General features: G+C 42.0%; 1 protein-coding gene across 1 annotated transcript; it reads left to right on the top strand.

Moving 5' to 3' along the window:
- Positions 1-15,089: 15,089 nt before the first annotated feature.
- LOC139149878 (hepatic leukemia factor-like) lies at positions 15,090-17,544 on the top strand. The gene is made up of 2 exons (XM_070721884.1): positions 15,090-15,370; positions 15,631-17,544. Exon 2 carries the CDS (start codon positions 15,691-15,693, stop codon positions 16,546-16,548), a length of 858 nt encoding a protein of 285 aa, XP_070577985.1. The 5' UTR covers positions 15,090-15,370; positions 15,631-15,690; the 3' UTR covers positions 16,549-17,544.
- Positions 17,545-21,097: the final 3,553 nt, after the last annotated feature.

The raw sequence follows: 21,097 nt of genomic DNA, 5'->3' as shown, positions 1-21,097 counted from the left end.
TAAGTAGGACTGGTAGCATTAGCATGTCAAGTAAACCACAGTCCCTCCATACTGTGAGTAAACTTTTGTAAGAAGGAAGATGTGCATGAAAACATCGGACCGGACGTAACACAAAGTGCTAACATGTAATGAAGATGATGACCTGTAGGCTTTACAAGACTTTTGTTTTGCATGCGCGTGGACACGTCTGCCATTTACATATTTATTGAACTTGAGCCATTAGGCCAATATCTATTACGATTTCAAGGCCAAATAAAATACAAAGTGGTCGAAATGAAATCTGTAGGGAATTCTCTAACGTTATCACGACAGTATTAACAAACGAAACTTTGCAATTAAGCAACTTTAGGCAATTTGAGATGCTGTGAACCAGCCCTGATATTATACAAATTAATACACGGGATCTACATGGGGAATATAGAGCTATGTGAGCGGTCTGAAATCACCAAAGTGCGCCTGCAAACTGCGCCGGCGCATTTCAAACTGCGCCCCCATTTTGCGCCGGTATATTGCGCCGCCCAAACTGCGCCCTTACTCTGCGCCATTGCGAAGTTTAAATGTCAAGCACGGTATTAATAGTCTATTTTGGTTTAGTCAGGCGATTTCAAAGAAATATTCATGTTTTTCGTGGGAAATATGGTGAAATGTGTCACTAAAATGCGGAGGATGGGAGTAATTTTTTTCCGACACGTATGTGAAGTATGTAATAACATCACCCGAGAGGGAAGGTAACTCCGAGCCAGTCGAGTGTCATTTGCATCTTAAATCGACCTTTGAATCTGTTTGTAGTTTCTACCCGAACCTTGAAGGTAAATACTTTCAAAGTAAAAAAAGACGCTAAATTTTACTCTCAAACTATTTCGATGGCCAAATATCTCTGCCATTATAAGTTTCGTAGGGTTACTCTATACTCAGTATATGGCGAGAGTGTCCTAGCTGTCTCAGTGTCCCATCGGAACCTCGTGGACCGTAATTCTTGCTCTAATTCTGCGACCTTTGAATCGTCCAATAATTGCTACTTCCAATTCATGACGACCCAAATGATAAGGAATGCGACTGATTCTGAGACTCTCAGTTCATAGAAGAGTCAAAGTGCGATCACGTTTGCGACTGAACTTGAGACTCCCATTTCGCTTTGTGATGTACATTTGCGAGTGAATTTGAGACTGGGTCTGAGACTCTCATTAACGTGCAAACAGCAAATGCGACCGTCCTTACGACTGACTTCCTGACGTAAGGTATAAAGGGTACCGGAAATCGACAAGTGCGAGGCTAAAGTTACGAGAGCGAATGTGAGGGCTTGAAGTGTACGTGCTCACTTTGAAAGTGCGAGCGATAGTGAGAATGTGAAGTGAACTCGGACTGTACATAGTTAGTGCTTGTCAGCATTTATTTCATCACTTTGGTCGAATGAAAACTTACGATCAAAGTCATTGCTGAAAACAGCGATACGATCTCCATGGAAGTACAGTGCTGTGTATCATGAGCGAACAGCTGAGTGAATTCATCATTGGAGTCCCCGATGGAAAGTATTGCAACACTCTTATTTCCAAACACCAAGAAGTTGATATATTCGTCTAAATAAAAATATGAATGAGACATTCATCTTTACATAATGGAGGATAGAATATTATATCTGACTACGAAGAACTTTATTTACCAGGTTTTTAAAAATCAGCGAGAGATTGATCGGGCTGGGACGTACGATTCACAGACTGATTCAAAGTGCTGGTCAAAGTGAAAGGGAACGCCGTGAACACTCAATCCCGATGGTTATTTATATAGTTATGTCAAAAACAGGAGTCACGACCGTGATTAGGTTATTCAGAGTCAATTAACCTTGAAACTGACCAAACGATAGCACACAATTACATACAATCTAGGTCTAGAGTCCTGTGACACTATGGCGGGTTTCCGAGTCCCTGTCGCGGTTTGGAAAACGACCTGCTGACAGCTGATGACAAAACACGCTCATACTTTTGATCATAGACCCTGGAGCGATGTTTGATGGATTTCTAGCTTCCTTACCCTATAAACAACTTGAAACTAAAATGAAAGACGAAAAAAGATCCGTGAACGGACGAGAGGTTTCCTGTAGAAACTTCAGATATTTACTGAGGCGGATCATCGATTTTTTTACATCCATGGGCGGATCATGGCAGTGAAATTTACCTCAATGGATGGATCAATCGGAGCACCGAGAATATTGCATTTCCCGTTTGATTTCCAAAACATCATCGTGGAGTTTCTAACAGAAAGGAAAAAAATTGAAACGACAACTGATATCGTGTCATTTAAATACGGGCTTTTAATCGTTCATTCATTTTAGTTACTATCGTCGTGCCGTTTTAGAAGATTTGTGAGGACCTAAACGACATCATGTGTTGGTCCATTGCCATGGAATCCTATGCCAACGAAAGGTGGTGACTTTTTCAAAGTTGAATAAAATTTCCTTTTGGTTGTGTTAGTCAATTAATCGAAATATTTTTGTTCCAATTGATCATAAACCCTCGATTCTCCCGTCTATGATTCGATATTCACTGACTCATTCTTTCTCTTCTTTGTCGATCGATGAAAGTAATTTAATCTTCAATACTCTTTGACAGATGTAACATCTTCACCTATATATTGTCATTAGTTTCTAACCAACGTACAAAAAAATTGGCCCGTTTGCCAAAGCACATGGGTCTATGATTGCGTGAACGGCCGTACTCTATGCATTGGAAAGATATTCATGTTGCAATCTGCCCGAAAACAAAACCCGAGGATGTTTAGGCGATAACAAAGGCGATGACTCAGTTGCATAAAACAAAACTAAACTTTTCGGACATCATATTTTTATCTTGGCGTCGATTCGATGTGCAACCATACGCTGATCGCCCATATTCTCCATAAACAGATAAAGCTAGTCATAACACTTCTGCGACAAATCCGTGGTGTTTCTCCCCGTGAACGTCCTTGAACCCGTAGCCGCGACCATTGTTTTTTGATGTGTTCCGTGCTTGATGATCGGTAGAATTAATGTATCAAAATTTGAAGACACATGTGACTGAATCCTGTGATTGTTAGACAATTGATGGTGTGTAGGGGCGAGACGGAAAGAAACAATCCAAGGACCAAGCTAGGGAGCATCATGCATTGCATGCTTTCTAACAAAAAGCTGCGTGTTTCCATATCTATATACCATACAAAATCCGGCTTTGACCAATGTTCCTGTCCTGTTTCGGAGGATAACTTTCGAGCTGCGTAACCGATGTTGAGGTTCAGATATCCGAATATCTTTCGTGTTCGAAAGGCTTATTGATTTACAGTGAATACAACTTTTGTATAATTAGTTTACGTGTACATAACCCAGCACACGGGGAAAAGCCAAAATACTTACCATACCAGGTTGGAAAATTTCAGCGAGTCGCTCTCATCAGAGGTCGAGGAAAATAAATATGTCGGTATCGTTGCTCCGCCATGTTTATTGTTGTTGTGCGACTAGTTTGAAAGTCATAGACTTTCTATAGGTGAAATTCATATTGCCATTCAATATTTTACACACGAAGTCACCTGTCACCTCCATTCGGAAGCAAAAACGTTTACACAGAATGTTTTTATAGTGAAAACTAGCTCCAGGCCGTGACATGTCTCTAGTCACGAAGAAACTTCGTAAATCAAAATCGACATCAAAATGAGCGGTGATCGTGAACCGTTAAATAAATGTCGGCAAAATAAAACATCAAATGGCTAAACTTTTGGGGGAGAGAGAGAGGGAGAGAAAGAGAGAGAGAGAGAGAGAGAGAGAGAGAGAGAGAGAGAGAGAGAGAGAGAGAGAGAGAGAGAGAGAGAGAGAGAGAGAGAGAGAGAGAGAGAGAGAGAGAGAGAGAGAGAAGAGAGGGAGGAGAGAGGGAGAGAGAGAGAGGGGGGGGAGGGAGGGGGGGGGGTTTCTGCAGTCGCGAACTGATCATGGTCTTTAGGATGGATAAATGCAGGGTCGGTTTACACATTTGCGCTGCACAGATATCGAAAATGTACAGATACTTTCCCGAAATTTGACTTATTTTATAACATGAGTAGAACAAAACCAAAATTATTGACGTTACTCTTCGGATGTTTGACTTGCAAGTTTGCTAAAGTTAGATTACATGTATACTTACAGAAAATGGACGCCGTAGTCTTCTGTTCAAAAAATATATGTTCTTCAACACCACGTTTCTTATGATCGGTGATGTCACATTTTATTATTTTTATAAATATAAATTAATGCACCGATTTCAAACCGTAATTATTTTTCTTGTCGAATGAGAGAGTTTTTAGTAGTTCTGTAGACAAAACGATCGGAAACAGCAGAGTATCTTGGCAATGGCACGACATCTACGCTATCGTTTAGCTGCAATAATTGTACAGTTGCAGCCAGAGCCCCGGGTAAGCCGAATTCGGAACGTAATAACGCCAGTTGCAGCGGCGTCGTGGATTGACTGTACCTTTGTCATTTCTGTTGAAGTACACCTATTATTGCTACAAGAATTGTGGGCTTCATGAAACGTTGTTTCTCTGTACATGTATAGGCCTACTGGTCTTGCCGTTATATTCAGTGTCGTATAATCTGGTGTTTGCATGTCAACACATTGGCCTGTGTACAACCTCCTGTGCACACTAATCGTGACCGTAATTTACACAGACATAAACATTCGATCCCGTCCGTGGATGTCAAAGGTGAACGGGATTAACTTGATCCCGGGTATCAAGTCCCTGGCCTTTATGGAGATGCAAAATTCACAAATTTTGACTGCTGCTGAGGCCAAGCCACGATACCGCCAAGTGAGTGTAATCCGTCCCATACAAACATAACATGGTCTCGTACCTCCGAGACTCCGTGAAAACATGTCATATCATTTTTCGAGCTGCATTTTTTAGGGCACGGATTTTAATATCTACAGTCTGCACTGCCAAAGCGTCCTGCTACGCAAGTGCGACTACTCGATGTTGTGACACTCGGAAGTGTTTTGGCGCAGAGTAGGCCTAAGGGCGCAGTTTGGGCGGCGCAATATACCGGCGCAAAATGGGGGCGCAGTTTGAAATGCGCCGGCGCAGATTGCCGGCGCACTTTGGTGATTTCAGACCGCTTACATACCTGGAATATAGGCGAGGGTCCCATGGCGAGTCCTGCTTCACGCTCCATGGTGAAACTTATACTTGATGGTGAGATATAGGTATGTTCAACAATTACATTGCATATTTGATGAACTTTGACAATTAGGTAAATATTTATAAAGTGAATTCGTGAAAAAAAAATTAACAAATCAGCACCTTTAAGGGACATAAGCTGTAACTTGTGGCAAGTATTTCAGTATTCTGCTTCTGTATATCAACTACCGTGTCTGACCCTAATCCGTTTGTCATGCTGAAAGTTCGAGTATTCTTTTTGTCAACACAGCTTGTAAGTGTGTACGTGATCATTGTTTATTGTTTACAAATGAATTCTAGTCCGGACTTGAATACAATTTTTAACAATAACAATGTAGATTATCTCATATAGATTGTGTTGATATGCTAAATACTTGGCTTTAAATTACAGTTTAGGGATTCAATGCAGAAAGTGTAGGGAAACCACAAACAAAAGTTCTGAAGAAAATAGCTAAAAGATACAGCTTATGGAGCTTTAAATCTAGAGTTTGGTGTTTCGATTGTATGAGATTAACGCTACCATCTTCTTGAAATTTACAAGTCACTATTTTGCATCGCAAAGGAGCAGTTGTGGTGGCGTTCTGTAGCAAATCTCTGCCAATCGACTCCAATCACAAAAAAAATGTTATTAGCTTTTTGATAGGGGCTACTTAGCGGCATTGAGAATAATTGCCATTATTATAGTGTCAGCTTTGTCTTGCATTGTGATCTCATCGCGTAGGAATGCATCGACGGCAAATCGGTACAATGCATCAGTTTGTTATATTGGCTTCAGTATACGGAAGCACGTTCACTTACAATCTGATATTCGAAGAGGGTTCTCGGTACACTACTAAATGAAAGCTGAGAGATTGTAATACCGAGAAAATGTTGTCTGTGAGACGGTTTGAAATATCAAAATACAGATATCACAAAGTTCGGGGGACAATCGTAAATCACAGCACGTGGTCGGTCCAACCTCCTATACAAAGGTGAAAGATTTGCTTTTCTACTTGTAACATGCGATATCGAATTTGAACAATATAACTTTTTGGCCCACACTTTGCACAAATTGACGTGACGTGGACCGTGAACTTCACCCTCGTTAATTATATGGCGGCCCGCACTCATCGAACAAGGTCTAGGATGAATGGCTCGTCTCTGTAGTGTTAATTGTCTCCTAAAAGGTCTAGGTCAGACGTGTTTCCAGGTTTGCGAAATGAGAAATCGTCTACCACATGCTAAATGCTTGGGATCCTATACGGCCAGGGAAGTGGGAAATCAACATACAAGTGGTCGCTATAGCCCAGCCGTTGACCTTATTGGCCCCGTCGCCGAGGGCAATGTTGGGAAAGCGACATCATTGTCTATTGGATCCCACTTAAACTGTCGTCTCAGCATGCGTAATCCGTCGCGACGCTCTCTTAAATTGAATAGCCGATTACACTAGCGTTCATCTCTTCGCACACCTTAACGGTTTTTTTTACCTTTGAATCGAAGGGACTTTTGCCCTTTTCACACATTACAACTTCAGTTCAAGAATCATTATTGACTTTTTTGTCCTGCTTGGCTTCTTTTTTTCCATCGCCTACTCCAGAACACTCCGCTTTCTTCCATTTTGAATGATAGGCTTGTCAAGTTCAGAATGGATACTCTGAACGCAATCATGCAGAAGTGATCTCGGCTATTACGCTCCCTTCACAGTCATTAACGTAATGTTTAACGAAACTGGTGGAAGTCCCCCACATATAGACATTCCGGCTAGGCTCATTAACGGCAAATTTGCCGTAAAATCAACGGACACTCTGTGCTGCAGTGCCGCGCAAAAGTGACACCGTCCCGTCACGAAACGACCAAAAAAACCCCGCGCGTAATAATGCGGTACATCAGACAATTGTAAAGTTGTAGAAAAGATTATAACCCTTCAACAATATCTCGTTTCATAGACACAAGGAACAAAATAACGAAAAGCACGCTGTAAAATCATACATTGACTGTGCTTTATCCGAAAGTTGGTCCTCATTTGAGACTTGGTCAGACCACGACAAAACTCCTGACCCCATATTGGTCTTGACTAGAAGTCAAACAACAGTTCACATAGCTGCCATGTGTGTCAGCCTACATATTCCGCCCTCTACGAATAAATCATTCAATCTCGATGACGACAAGGTGATTTCAGCAGTTTAGGTGCGGACAATCGGGTCATCCTACGCAATCGATGGCCATTTCTTTCAATGCGCGACCTAACCTTGGCCTGAGCGGATAGGGGCCATCTCTGGTGTTCGATACAAACGACGACCTTAAAACGTCGCAGGTAGTCCATAACTACAATGTCACATGCAGCTCAGTGTCATTGTTCTTCAGTACACAATCGTTGGTAGTAATGGAACCCCCCCCCCCCTTGTTTCAATTTTGCCTTTGACAGCTCCAAGCTGAGATAGCAATGAAAACACCACAGCAGTAATATCAGTTTGATACCTGTTTACGCCCATTGCACAGCGAGGTGTATAAATATGCGTTTCATTGTCATTACCCACGGGCTATACAATTCAAACTATGCATCGTCAAGTGAGATCACAGGCGACCCATTAAGTATTACTGAGTTTTTCAGTTTTCTCTATCATTTTCTCTTCTTTCTTCATGCTCTGAATGATCGGAATAAATAAAATAAATGGTTTATATAACCTAACCTAGCCTCTGTGACTCTTTATTTATCTTACACTCCATTACAAGGACGTATATCTCTCATACACACATGTTGTGATTAATTAGTCAACACAACTAATTGTGCTAATCCGTGGACTTATCAGGGATTTTACGGGTTAGTCAACATCGCGAAAGATAGGAATGGTCATTAACATCACTATCTTTCCGATGTTGACTAACCTCTGATAAGTCCACGGATTAGCATAATTAGTTGTGTTGACGAATTAATCACAACATGTGTGTATGAGAGATATACGTCCTTGTAATGGAGTGTAAATTAAATAAAGAGTCACAGAGGCTAGGTTAGGTTATATAACCATTTATTTTATTTACTCCGATCATTCAGAGCATGAAGAAAGAAGAGAAAATGATAGAGAAAACTGTGAAAAACTCAGTAATACTTAATGGGTCGCCTGTGGTGAGATCACCAGTATACTGTAACATCTTTTAACAACTTATCAACAGCGCCTACTGACTTTTTCCATGATTTGCTCTCCATAACCGTCCACATAATTTCCGCGCACTTTACACTCTCTCTCATTGCAAATGTGGCATAACAGCCCAAGATGAGTGTTCTCTCTCATTTGATGTTTATTTGGGACGCGTTATATTGCTTTTTTCCTCTTTTACACCTTTTTTTTATTGATACCAGAACAGGGCGATCGATACAGGCGGCAGTGATCAATCCCGAGCACATGGAAAGTCTTTAAAAGATCTTATGAGGTGTTCTTTTATTGAGCTAGGTCTAACGAGCACTCTACTTGCCTATTAGAGCTTCATCACTTTGCCATTCATTGTTTTCTTTGCTAATGGTTTGCCAACATCAGTATCAAGACGCTAGAAAAAGCTATCACTCCCTCCCGCCGTTCGCCCATACAGGCTATATATCAGTGATACCTTAAATATCGACTAGAGCTTAGAGCTGCAAAGCTAAAACGACAATCACACAGTCAATAGGCCATAATTACTGATACAATGTTCAAAACGCCCCAAAATAAACCATTTTCATCAGAGAGGTGCGACTCCCGTTTAAACTGACGGTAAAAGACGCTAATATGTCTCAGATTTTACGAGACTTTACGAGAAGTGGAAATTTATAGCTACAAAACAGGGACACTAAATTGACTGACATAAGTCTTTAAAGCGCCTATGATATCAACTATTTGAAAGCTTTAATGCATGTATTCATTTGTGGCTATTATGATGTCAATTATTGCTGAGAATAGTATCATGATATCTGTAAAATAGAAAATATGGTCTTATATTCACAGAATCTTGTCGTGAAGGAGACGCAATAGGGACCACAGTTCGATCAGAAAGACACCGTACGTGTTGTGATGATGTACATGTTTCAAATTCATTTTTTAGCGAAATTGATACTGCCAATTGCCAGCTTTAGTAACAACAATACAAAGATGACGACGACAACGACGACGATGACGATGATGATGATGATGATAATGATGGTGATGAAAATAATGATGATGATGATGATTATGATGATGACGATGATGATGATGATGTTGTTGTTGTTGTTGTTATTGCTGCTGCTGCTACTACGTTAACGTTTTTTGTTGACATTATGCCAACATTGTTTACATGCAGCCCCTGACCGCCGAATGAGGTTCTCTGCTCTACCCTTTCTTTACAAGTCAGCCCAACAGAGGCCGACAATTTCTCCTTGTTACGGTATCAATGGATCTACAGAAATTTACGGAGGACTGAGACCTTGCACTAAAGTGAAATAACCGAAACGTTATTGACTATCTCAAATAAAGGCATTCCAAAGAGGGCATGTAATGTTACATAAATATCCGATTCTAGAAGTTAAGTCGGATGTTTGAACTGGGTCTCTCCATGGACAAAAAGGGGACTTGGTCTGTCTTTCAAGGTTGCTATATTGTGTAGAGTAACCGGCTTTTTTCATAACGACGTCACCGTAGGACAAGAACTCTGGGATTAGCCTACAATGGGGGAAATGGTACGCGATCATTAACCTTTTACAACCTCATTTCCCGTCCCCAGGTTCTAGCGTTTGAAGTCGCAAACGATAGGATTAAAGAACTGCCGAGCGATGAAAGGTTTACAAGGAATGCGTAATACAATGCAAGCTATTCCTCTCAAACCTTCTATCTGCAGCGAGAATAATGCGGTCAATTGTACCTGGAGTTGGCCATAGCCAAAAGCGTGCTTCCTGTTCAAATGCCGGTGTTTATGCGATAATTGGTATCGGTCACCTTTTCGTGCGCACAGTAAATACAGTCTGCACTTTTAAATTACAGTTTACGAAAGAAAACGATTATCCCCCCTCTCGAACAGAAAGAAAACTTAGTAATTTTCCACTTGAAATGGAGCAATTGTTGTTCCCTGCAGAAAAAGCTGGTAAACTCGATCTTAACAGTAAAGTGGTTATCGCTACTACTGGCAGCAAACCAACAACTTTTATTTATTATATGAATGCCCTGGCCTGTCCTGGCGTCGACTTGTCCATTCTTATACACTGTGGTCAACACCAAACAGTTTGTTTCTGATCAAGTATTTCCGAATAATGGCAAAGAAGACCCCCATTACGTAGCTGTCTTTGTCGCGTTTTGGGGAAATTTAGTTCAGTTATGTGGCAAAACACCTCTCGAAATGACGTGCCCCAGGGTGCAGTAGGGACAGTCACCTAGAAACGGTGACAAATTAAAAATTGTCCGAGTCATGACTGAAATCGGTCACAACACCCGTGGACCAATTATACGCAATGTTAGGCGAATTCAGTCAACACGTGACGTCACTGTTGTTGATGTCAATGAAACGCCGAAATCACATGGTGTGCATCCTGGAACGTCAGCATATGTCCTTTCATGACCTTAGCAAACACGTCACGTAATCATTACGCTGGCATTGGCTCACACAAACTGTACGGCCGGTGACTTCATTATTTTTGCAAAGAAGCGAAATAATTGGCAGCTACCTCGTAAACAATAGCGGCCCTCCGAGGAAACTCAAATCACGGATATTCAATGTTCACAGTTGCCTAATTTAGAATGGCACTGGATTGTTAGTCTAGCTCCAGCCCACTAACACAGGAAAACAATGAGTAATGACACCACTGTCCGTCTCGACAAAGCCTTGGGTCGCACTAATAGGTTCATAATCAAACTAAAAACAGCGTATTACGCGTTCATTTCCATGGGAACGCGAAGCCTGACATTTAGACAAAGCGAAGTAACATTTAAAAAATCACACAATTTCTCAATCAAAATGCGTTCAAGGCAATGCCGCGATACTTTTTTAGTCACTCTAGGCTAAAGCAATGCTAATGTGCGTCTGGTTGGGTAATGTTTTTAAACCGTTCACGCTACTCGAAAAAAAAAAACATATTGCTCGCTTATAAATTAGTTTGTTGTGGCAATAACATGTCACCAGTGCTGTGGAAAAAAGATTGGTTCGGTCCTCGATACAGGGAATAAAAATCCGATATATGGGCATATATATATAAACGTCGAAATTGAAAGGTTTTTAAAACTTTTGCTCATACTTTGCTCATGGAAAATGTAAAGGTTTCTCTTTCATGATCGAAGATAAAAAATCGGGGGGGGGGGCACCGCGCAGGTATTTTCAAATTGGATAACAAGGGCAAGTTCAATTCAGGTTTAACGACCTTCAAAACCACCGACGCTTTCAAGTTCTGTGGCTACACAATCGTAAAACTTAAATCTTTTCTGTCAAATGAAATGTAAGGTGGTTAACTCGAGAGTTTCCCGAAAGCTTGAAAAATGAGCCCACATTTGCTGTACCCCAGCAAAGCATTGAGGTATTTCTCGAGTCCAAGACTCAGGTCTCCGAGACTTTAATCTGATAGTATGAATGAACTTTGAAGGTGGAAAATCAAATGGTGGCAAAATGCCCACTCATTGGATCACAGTGTTACGGTCACGGTGAATTTGTTACCACCATACTAAAATTCATTTGGCCCATGTCGATCGTCAGCGGTAATGCATGCCCGGTTTTGGCAAGCGCAAGCGAGGTGAATGCTAACCACGCCCGTCGCGCAAGATTGGCTGTAGCGGGCAAGGCCAAGCTTTTTCCGTGGTTTGTCCATATTTAAAAAGTCTTGACTCCAACCTTCACCGATGAAAACAAACAAATTTGTCTTGGTTGTTCATTTTTTCTTTTACTATAGCTTTTCATTTTAGTTTTGTTTCAGTTTAATTTATAGAAAACTGGCAAAAAAAACCCCACGATTTTATTTAGAGTTCCGTTACCTTTATCAGGTTGTTAAGGTAAAACTGACGATCCCGGGCGTTTCAAAAGGCGTGTAAGGTGTGTGGACTTGTCCTTGCCTACGTTACCCTAAATAAAACACAAAAAAGGTCATTAGGGTCACTTTTCAACCGTTGTGTCACAGCGATGTTTGTGATTTGAATGCAAGGACGATGCCGTCATCAAAATTAATGGAGCGATACCTGCAACTTTAACACTTTGCTTCGCATATTTGGGTATCCGTCAACTTTCACTGATTTCCTACTTTGCAATTCCAAAGTGCTTATCGGTCTAACTGTAACTTTATTTATCGTTTTGAGGGAGAGGGGCATTTCTAAACCGACTTCGTTGTTCAAGTAGCAACTGGTTAAACGTTGCATGAATTGAACTTCATTTTTTCTCTCTCTCTCTCTCTTCACAACTCCTCTTGACAACTTTAAACTTTCGCTGTGGGTCAAGTGCCTTCAAGTTGTCTTTGCCCAATAAATAACACTCTACCCTAATGGCATTGGCCGTGAAGGAGCGCAAACATCGGGTGAGGTCATGATTACGGCTGATAAGCATGTAGACTTGAACCTGACGCAACCTATGACAGAGTTGAACAGCATGTGGCGGCCATGGTATGCGCGGTCCGGGGCCTTAAGATAACATTGCTCACAGAATTCTTGGGCCCTGGCAAGTAAGAATGCTGATGAGCACAGAGAAACCATTCACACACAACTATTCTGCAATGTTTCAGGGTCATTGCCCAACACTTGTGTACATAAAAATAATTTAGGTATCAAAAAAGGCGGGTTCCACCTTGACCTGTCCGGGGAGACGGGGTGAGTGTATTGCGAGATTGTTGCGAAGGCAAGAGGCCATCCACAGTCATATCATTTACACCATCCAGGTTAATCATAATGTGGTCATTATTCGAATGCCCCTACAACCTTCCAACGAAGAAGCTCGCGCAGTTTGTCCCCTTGGCTGCGGCATTGCGACACGACACAGCATGGCGGCAAGCAGTGACGATGATATGCGTGTGCTTTCACCGCAAAACACGCAACATGTGCGTTTCCCGGCGTTCCGATACCCGGTATCGTCTCCACGATAAGAATTAACGCATATGGTGGAGGCGCTGTGCGGTATTAAACATCTATTGTCGGCGCGGCGGTATTTTCCTCTAGCGCTGACAGTGACACTATTATAGGTTGCAGAAATCGTGATGAAGACGAGTCAGTCCCTTCAATAATTTGCAGCTGGTATCAGTGACAAATAAGACAGGACGTTAGTCGGAAATTCGAGAAGGAAATAGAAGAGAATTAGAAAGATGAAAATCTGCCACACACTGCGATTCAGAGAGAGAGAGAGAGAGAGAGAGAGAGAGAGAGAGAGAGAGAGAGAGAGAGAGAGAGAGAGAGAGAGAGGGAGAGAGAGAGAGATGTATATACCTAAACGTTGCATACAATCATACATACTACATACATACATACATACATACATACGTAGTAGGTATACTTGGTAAATTACTTGAATTAGATAAATTGACTGACAATAATAGCGGAACGCCCTTGATGAGTTATTTTGAACATGACCTTGAGGTGGCCATAGAGACATAATTATGCCCGCTATGCCAAGTTGTTTACGTCGAGACATAAGTCCGCGTAATGATCCGTCGGTGACGAATCCCCCACTGTTTCAGGGACCTGACGGGGTTGACCTAAAGTCGTTGAACTTCGAAGGAAGTTCACACCGCCTAACCTTGGACATGAACTCTCTATGATGCAACGCTGAGTAAGTCACGTCGGATTTTGGCCGTGGAAAAAGTGCCTGGTGGTGTTGCTCGGCCGGGGAACAGCACGGACGAGAAGACGAATTTTCATCCACGTTGACTGTCCGTGTCTTCTCCACTGTCTCCTATACTGACTCCTGTTAATTTGGTCGAGTTACGTTACTTTACGGCTCAATTGCCTGTGACCTTAAATTCTTGTTTGAAGAGTTAAATGTGACCTCGGTGGGCGGTGTTCTATTCCCATGGACTTGCACTGGTAAACAGCAGGCTGCCTTTTGTGTGACGCAACGGACCGAGCTCAGACGCGAGGTGGGGGGAAAAGAAGTATAGACCGCCATCGCACCAGTATTGTTCTTCAGTGGATATTGCGAAATGAATAAACTGCAGCACGTATATGAGAATAAAGGAAAATATCCCAATAATTATATTTAAATAAATCTTCGAAGCTTTACGTTTTCCTGAAGATGTCTCTAATAGATGCAGTCAATGAGTTGCCGTCGGGTAGGGAGTTCACGGCTTGGTTTGCGGCGGTATGTACCCATATTGTCCGCTGCATGTTTTATTTTCATTTGTTTGGCTTTGGCTCGAGGGAGTTGCTTTGAAATCAAACGAAATCGAGGAGCGTGCACGCCCTGCCCGCAGCTGCAAAGCGCGCCTTCCTTGGAAAGGGAAAGTATTACCTCATGGTCACTAATAACGTACTTGCTTAAAATGTACTTGTTATATATCATTCACGCCAACATATATTTCGAGTCGTATTGCGACAGACTGTGGCTACAAAATTGAAACAGATTCTGAAATATCAAAAACGTGGAAAAAAATACATAAGGTCAGTTTGAGCTTATAACATATAAAACGGTGCAGAAAAAACGTGTCTGCATAATGTTGTACATAAATACAAGGAAACAAGCCCATAGCATACGTTTAATTTGCAGCTTGTTCTATGTCTAGACGAGAGCGCTGTAGGCTGTGGTGAATTTTGGAACAGGGGGCGTTCTTTCGACCAGCAAAGATTGGCACATGGTTTTCCAGATCCGAATGCCGCCATAATTACGCAACACCGAAACTGTCGTATTATCATAGTTTCTATCTCATGTACATATTAAAATACGGGAGGGGAGGCTGAGCATCGACTCGGCGCTGACCAATCACGGTCGACGAAGCGGGGAGGTTCCCTGCTAAATAATCATATCCAGCGCGCTAAAGGAAGGTCACGGTATCGACGTCACCCACCGCTTTTCATTGTTGGGGTCGTAAGTGTTCCGTGTGTAAGGCAACAAAACAAATTATCATCAGGTCACCACATTCAGAAACCTGGCTAACGTTGTGAGCGCAAGAACGTGTAGAATAGCTCCGCACGCAGTTAGACCAGAAAAGGACCCGATAGAGACTCGAGAGTGACCGATCAACAGCACCAAGCCACACACCAATTCTGTTTGTTTCCGCGTCTCAAGTACAACATTTCACAGCCAGTTCTTTTAGTCGTAGGTGAGTGTCTTGCGATTCATTATATGCATAGTCGTGTGTCAACACATGTTTGTTACGGAGTGGTTGACTGTAATGTTATATATGTGTTTGTGTGAAAGGAGGGACAACGGCATTTGTCCGGCGATTAATAAAACTCGACCCGGGTGCACAAAAGAACATTCAAGGAGCCCGGCCATCGCTGTCTTTTATATTCCGTCAAGTCTTGCCGCTAATATTACATTACCATAGCTGTAATCTATATATATTTTTTTCTGTTGCAGTTTCTCGGATCAATAAGTCAAGATTTGAAGATAGACCAACAACTGCCAGAGCCGGGGATAATGGCCACTCTCACAAATGACGAACGCGTACTAAAAGAGGAGAAATTTGCCAACGACGAGAAGACGGCGGACCGTCTCGCGATGGATGATGAACGTGATCGGCGTTGCCACGATCAGCGGGAAATCGACGAGAAGCACCGTCGGGAGAGGCGTCTCGTGACCGAGGGTCGAAAGAGTCATATGATAGCCGGCCCACCTATGCTGATAACTTCAAGCAGTGCATCTGCTAGCATTGCAAACGGTCGACCGACGTTTGCCGACACGCTAAACGCAATCTCGCACAAACCGCTGGATCTCAGTTACCCGAAGATCTCCAGTGCGATCAGCCCCTACAAACTGTACCCGTACCCACCTACGATGCCACCTTCCCATCCGGGGATACCCCCGTATAGTTTCAGTGACCCGGCGGCACTGTCGGCAGCCGCCGTCGCCGCTTACGGTGCCTATCCGCTCTACCCGAGCGTCGTGGAATCGGCAGTGACCCCGTCGTCTGTCTCGAACATCAAATTCCCGCTGAGTTCACTGTTACGTAAGCGGCGCAGCAGCGACACTTCCCAGCAGTCCCAGTCATCGAACTCTTCCCAAGGATCCTCCGCAGAATCTCAGTCCAACTCTTCAATGCCACCGCAGAAGAAAGCGCGCGCCGTCCCCGAGGAGAAGAAGGACGCCGCGTACTGGGAGCGGCGGAGGAAAAACAACGACGCCGCCAAACGTTCCCGCGATGCGAGGAGGGCGAAGGAGGAGGAAATCGCGCTGCGAGCGGCATTCCTGGAACAAGAGAACATGAAGCTCAGGGCTGAAGTATCAATTCTTAAAAACGAACTAGCGAGGCTACATTACATGGTTTACAGTTGCTGAAAATGAAAAAAAAACCCAAAAACATTTATTTGTCATTTTGATATGTATTTATATCGATGTTATATATTTATTGTTACAAAACATGTGCTCACACGTTGCCGTGCACATTGAATAGGACTATGTAAAACGGAAGATTGGGATTGTGTCATTTCTGCATATATCTATTTTGCTCTCTAAAATATGACATGTTTTCTCAAGTTGTCGTTTTTTTTTCTGTACAAACATTCTGTATTTCATGCCTTTGAACAGTTCGACAAAACGGGTGTATGTTAGACGTTCCTGCTTACGTTTACAGGTTATAGACCGAATTGGTATTTTAAAAATCATAATTATTAGAGCGAATTCTTTAAAAGAAATATTTTGGGTGGTTTGGCTTTAAATTCGTCGGGTTTCATTTAACGGTGGTGGTGTCAATAGCCCAATGCTTCTGTCAAACCAAGTGGCTGAAAGTCCTTTTACTTTACTGTTTTTTTGTCTATTGGTGAAATATTTTTTTCCTGTCACCTGTTTGCTCGGGCGTTCCCTTTACAGAACACTAATCAAGAGTTACTGCCATCCCTTTTGAATCTAGTCGGAGATTATTTTTTTCTATTATTTCCACGACCATATGTACGTCGGACCAGAATTCGACAAATCATGTATGGTTTGATTGGAGCCGCCGACACAGTTCGAGCAGTACCGTAACACGACTACCTCACTGAGAGTGACAATCAAAGGGCAAATATACAATATCCCTGAAAATATAATCCCGTCAAGTTTGATTTCTATTTATTTTTTGAATGCCACCGACAGATTAAGTTTAGTACTGAGAGTCGAGTTTTAAGTATTAAAGGTCCAAAGGACTGCCCTGAGTAAACCGACAAAGTCGGCTAATGTAAACGATGTTGTCTCGAAACCTATTATTGTGCCCATGGCAAGATTTGCAATCAAAAACGCAGTTTTTATGTAAAAAAAATCACTTTTAATATAGAAATAAAAAAAAACCAGTGGATTTCAGATTACTTTGTCTTACGCTTTCTGTATTTATACCAACTCTGCAGCGACGTGTCGACCAAGTACGCCATCGTTTTTCTTTCTTCAATTTTCTTTGGGTAAACATTTCTTTGTTTGCCAAAAAATCGACTCGACATGAGACACAGACGGCGGAAACCACGCAGCTTACCATTTATTTAAGCTAGAGGGGATATTTTAATGTTTCTCCTTCAAGAGATTTTGACATTAATGCTAAAAACAAAAAGCCACAATTTAAAAAAAAAGACACTCAGAGTCAAAAACAATTTAATTGGAACCACGGAACAAAACAAATGCAAAAATAATTTCAAGGGAGAAAATAAAAACGGTAATGATATAACATTAACAATGACAGTGCGCGACACGTTAGAGTGGAGTTCTGTTTAAACGGTTTTGATGAGTCGGAGCGACCGCATAGCGCATTCTCAAATAACAACCCTCGCAGCAACGGCGCGGATTCTATGAAACGGTAGGACATTAATTTCTGCTCCCGGCGTCTTTGTTTTTATCTATGCTCTCGAGAATCAAACTATATACCACATGGTGCAGCTTTTATTCTCTCTCTCTCTCTCTCTCTCTCTCTCTCTCTCTCTCTCTCTCTCTCTCTCTCTCTCTCTCTCAGTGAGGATAAATTTAGTATTTACATGTTATATCACTGATGTAACTTCCGAAAAAATATGAACTGACCATATACAGACATGATGATAGCACAAACATGTGACAAACATATGTAAGATACAACACGCCAATTAAAGACAGACGAGGCCAAACAAGGGGTAGGGTCATGGTAGGGTCACTCAAGCCGGGCCAAGGTTATCGACCATTGCCATTGTCAATACTTGACCTCACTGTGCATCCTGATGCCACCGAAGTGTTAACCGACGCGTGACGCATGCACAAGCCTTCCGGAGTCAGAAAATGACTCAACTAAGTTAGACATCTGCAAAAAAAAAAATATACACAACTTGCAGACCTCGTCAAGAGCCCTGAAAACTAATTTGGAGTGAAAGATAAACCCAATAAGAACAAAATACGGATCTTTGATGATTTTGATGGCCTTAGATAACATATCGAGGTTGCTGAACCGACCAGCGATCGAAATGAACGACTTGGTCTTTTGTGATGAGCATCACCTTCAGTTGGTTGAGAATCGAGTGTAATAAGTCATGACATTTCTGAAAGATTGTTTACACAAAACTTGTTCTTCTTTTGTGTAGCCCCCTTTTTTGTATTTTGAGCCTTCGCTAGTGGAGAAGGCCCAGGGGCTTGAGGTCGTGCCATGAACTTATATGTGATGCAACATGTTTCAATGGGACAAGAGTTTGCCATCCAATCTCTTTGAACGCTGCGCAGTGACACATTGAGCTAAGCCATTCACGAGACACAACGTTGCTTGCCATTGTGGCTCCCTAGTTCGCCCTCAAAGCGCACCTATTCCGAACATTCAACAAGTTCAAGTGCCGCACTGGCACGTCGTCACGTCTGCGCACGAATGCAAGCAATTTCCCGCGATGATACCAAGAAATGCTCAATTAGTTCCGACGCTCGACAGACGAGGAAATATTTTTTGCGTGTGAATAACAGGTGAATGTGTTCAGAATGTATGTTTCTTTTTGGAGATAATCTGTATTAATACCTTTTGGTATGTTCAACTTAACTGTTATACCTACATCTACACTAAAAAATTCCCAGTTTTTTAAAGCACGAGACGGAAGGTCGAGCATTGATGAGCGTAGGCGGGCAATAAAATTTCCAGGGAGTGGCTTCAACTTCCCTGCCAAGCTTTCGATTGCTAAAATGTGAGTTGAAATTCCTGACAAAGAGTCCCTGTGCAAAAACCCAGTTAATTTTCACACGTTACAGTTAACTTTGAACAATAATCAAAAGTGACCGGGAGACTTTTGTGCTGTGACCATATGGTTGACCTGAAGCAGTTTTAGAAGTCATTGTTCTCCAGTGATGGATGGTATCGACCGACGCATTCAACTTACGTGCACTTAAACTTCAACCTTCCTCATTTTTCTCGGGTGAAAGGTTGAACTCTTCCGTAATATTTTCTTGTGAGTAACAAAACGAATCTCTGTCGAGAGGTCGGGCCTTCGATTGCAACAACATGTTCACGGTTATCAATATGAGTTTCCGTTTCTTTCGAGTTTTTTTTTTTTTTTTTGGTTACATGTCGACGGACGGTTCGCATCGGCCGGTGGGCCAACCATTTGGAACGAGTTTAGAACAAGGTGAAATGCAAAAAGATCAAAGGAGATCGATGACCTCTGACTCGTTGCCTTGGTGACCAAGAAGTGGGCGGGGCATCGTGACAGAAGACATGTTTTTTTACCGCAGAGCCAACGAAATTCACACGCCAAGGCCATCGATGGGATACGCGCGCGTGTGCGTTCATAAGCCGGTGCTTCAAGTTCACCCATCAAATTTATCTACCTCTTGTACAGTTCCTTGTATTCAATTGTCATAACAAAACGATCACATCTATATTTGACACCTGTTGTATCCATTTAGTAAAACAGCGGTCTCATAGGCTGGAGTGAAATAACTTTTGAAGTTCGTTCTGTAGCGTAAACTTGAACACGAGGCAATCATTTCCTTCTATTCCAATACATTAAGGGAAAGTTTTGTTCATGAAGTTTTTCGATAAAGTAGAAAAAAACGTCAATACATTATATTTTAATTATCTGCCGATGTACAAACTTCTTTTCAACGAAAGGGAGCGCGCCAGTGTCTGAGCCAGCTAACCAATAAACACTCAAACACCGTTTAATTCAGCAATAACTGACACGCGATACCTCCTTTCATTCGCTTCTCTTCAGTACCAACCAATGACCCTCCCACTTTGTGAGATGCAAATGATCCAATTATCATATGCTATTATCTCTTACCACACATTGAACAATACAACTGAATGCTATTTTGATCATATTAGGTAAAACGACCTTCCTGTAGTTTGTCATTGAACGAGAGTGTTTGCTGCTGTTCCCGAGCGAATGAGGACCGCCGTAGAATAGGACGACTCTCCATTGAAATCGGCGCGCATGGTTTTGCCAACACGCCAGCCGAGCTATTAGATCATCAAATTAACTTTTCAGGAACCCAGCAATTTACACAACACCGTTATCAGCAAATCTCCTCGGTATCGTACTTGTCGACACTCAGTGTCGTTTACCGGTCGCCCATCGAACATGCCTTATCTTACATGCAGTATTTGTCTGAACAAAAGATAATTCGATGACTTTTTTGTGAACCGAACGCGCCAGATTTGAGAACGGGAGAAGTGCGCGTGCGAGCAATACACGTAACACTTTTTCTGGTCACAACATCCAAATATGTCCGAGTCCTTCAAGTAGTGTAGCGACGAAATTTACTGTCGGTGTTATGATAGCGTTCATATTTTTTCGTGTGTATGTGTGTCTATATATATATATATATATATATATATATATATATATATATATATATATATATATATATATATATATATATATACACAATAGAATATAGAATGATATATTTCAGAACATAGAAT

The sequence above is a fragment of the Ptychodera flava genome, chromosome 14, assembly GCF_041260155.1.
Source record: "Ptychodera flava strain L36383 chromosome 14, AS_Pfla_20210202, whole genome shotgun sequence".
Lineage (NCBI taxonomy): Eukaryota > Metazoa > Hemichordata > Enteropneusta > Ptychoderidae > Ptychodera > Ptychodera flava.
Note: the sequence above shows the minus strand (reverse complement) of the source record. Positions and strands in the feature narration are given on the sequence as shown.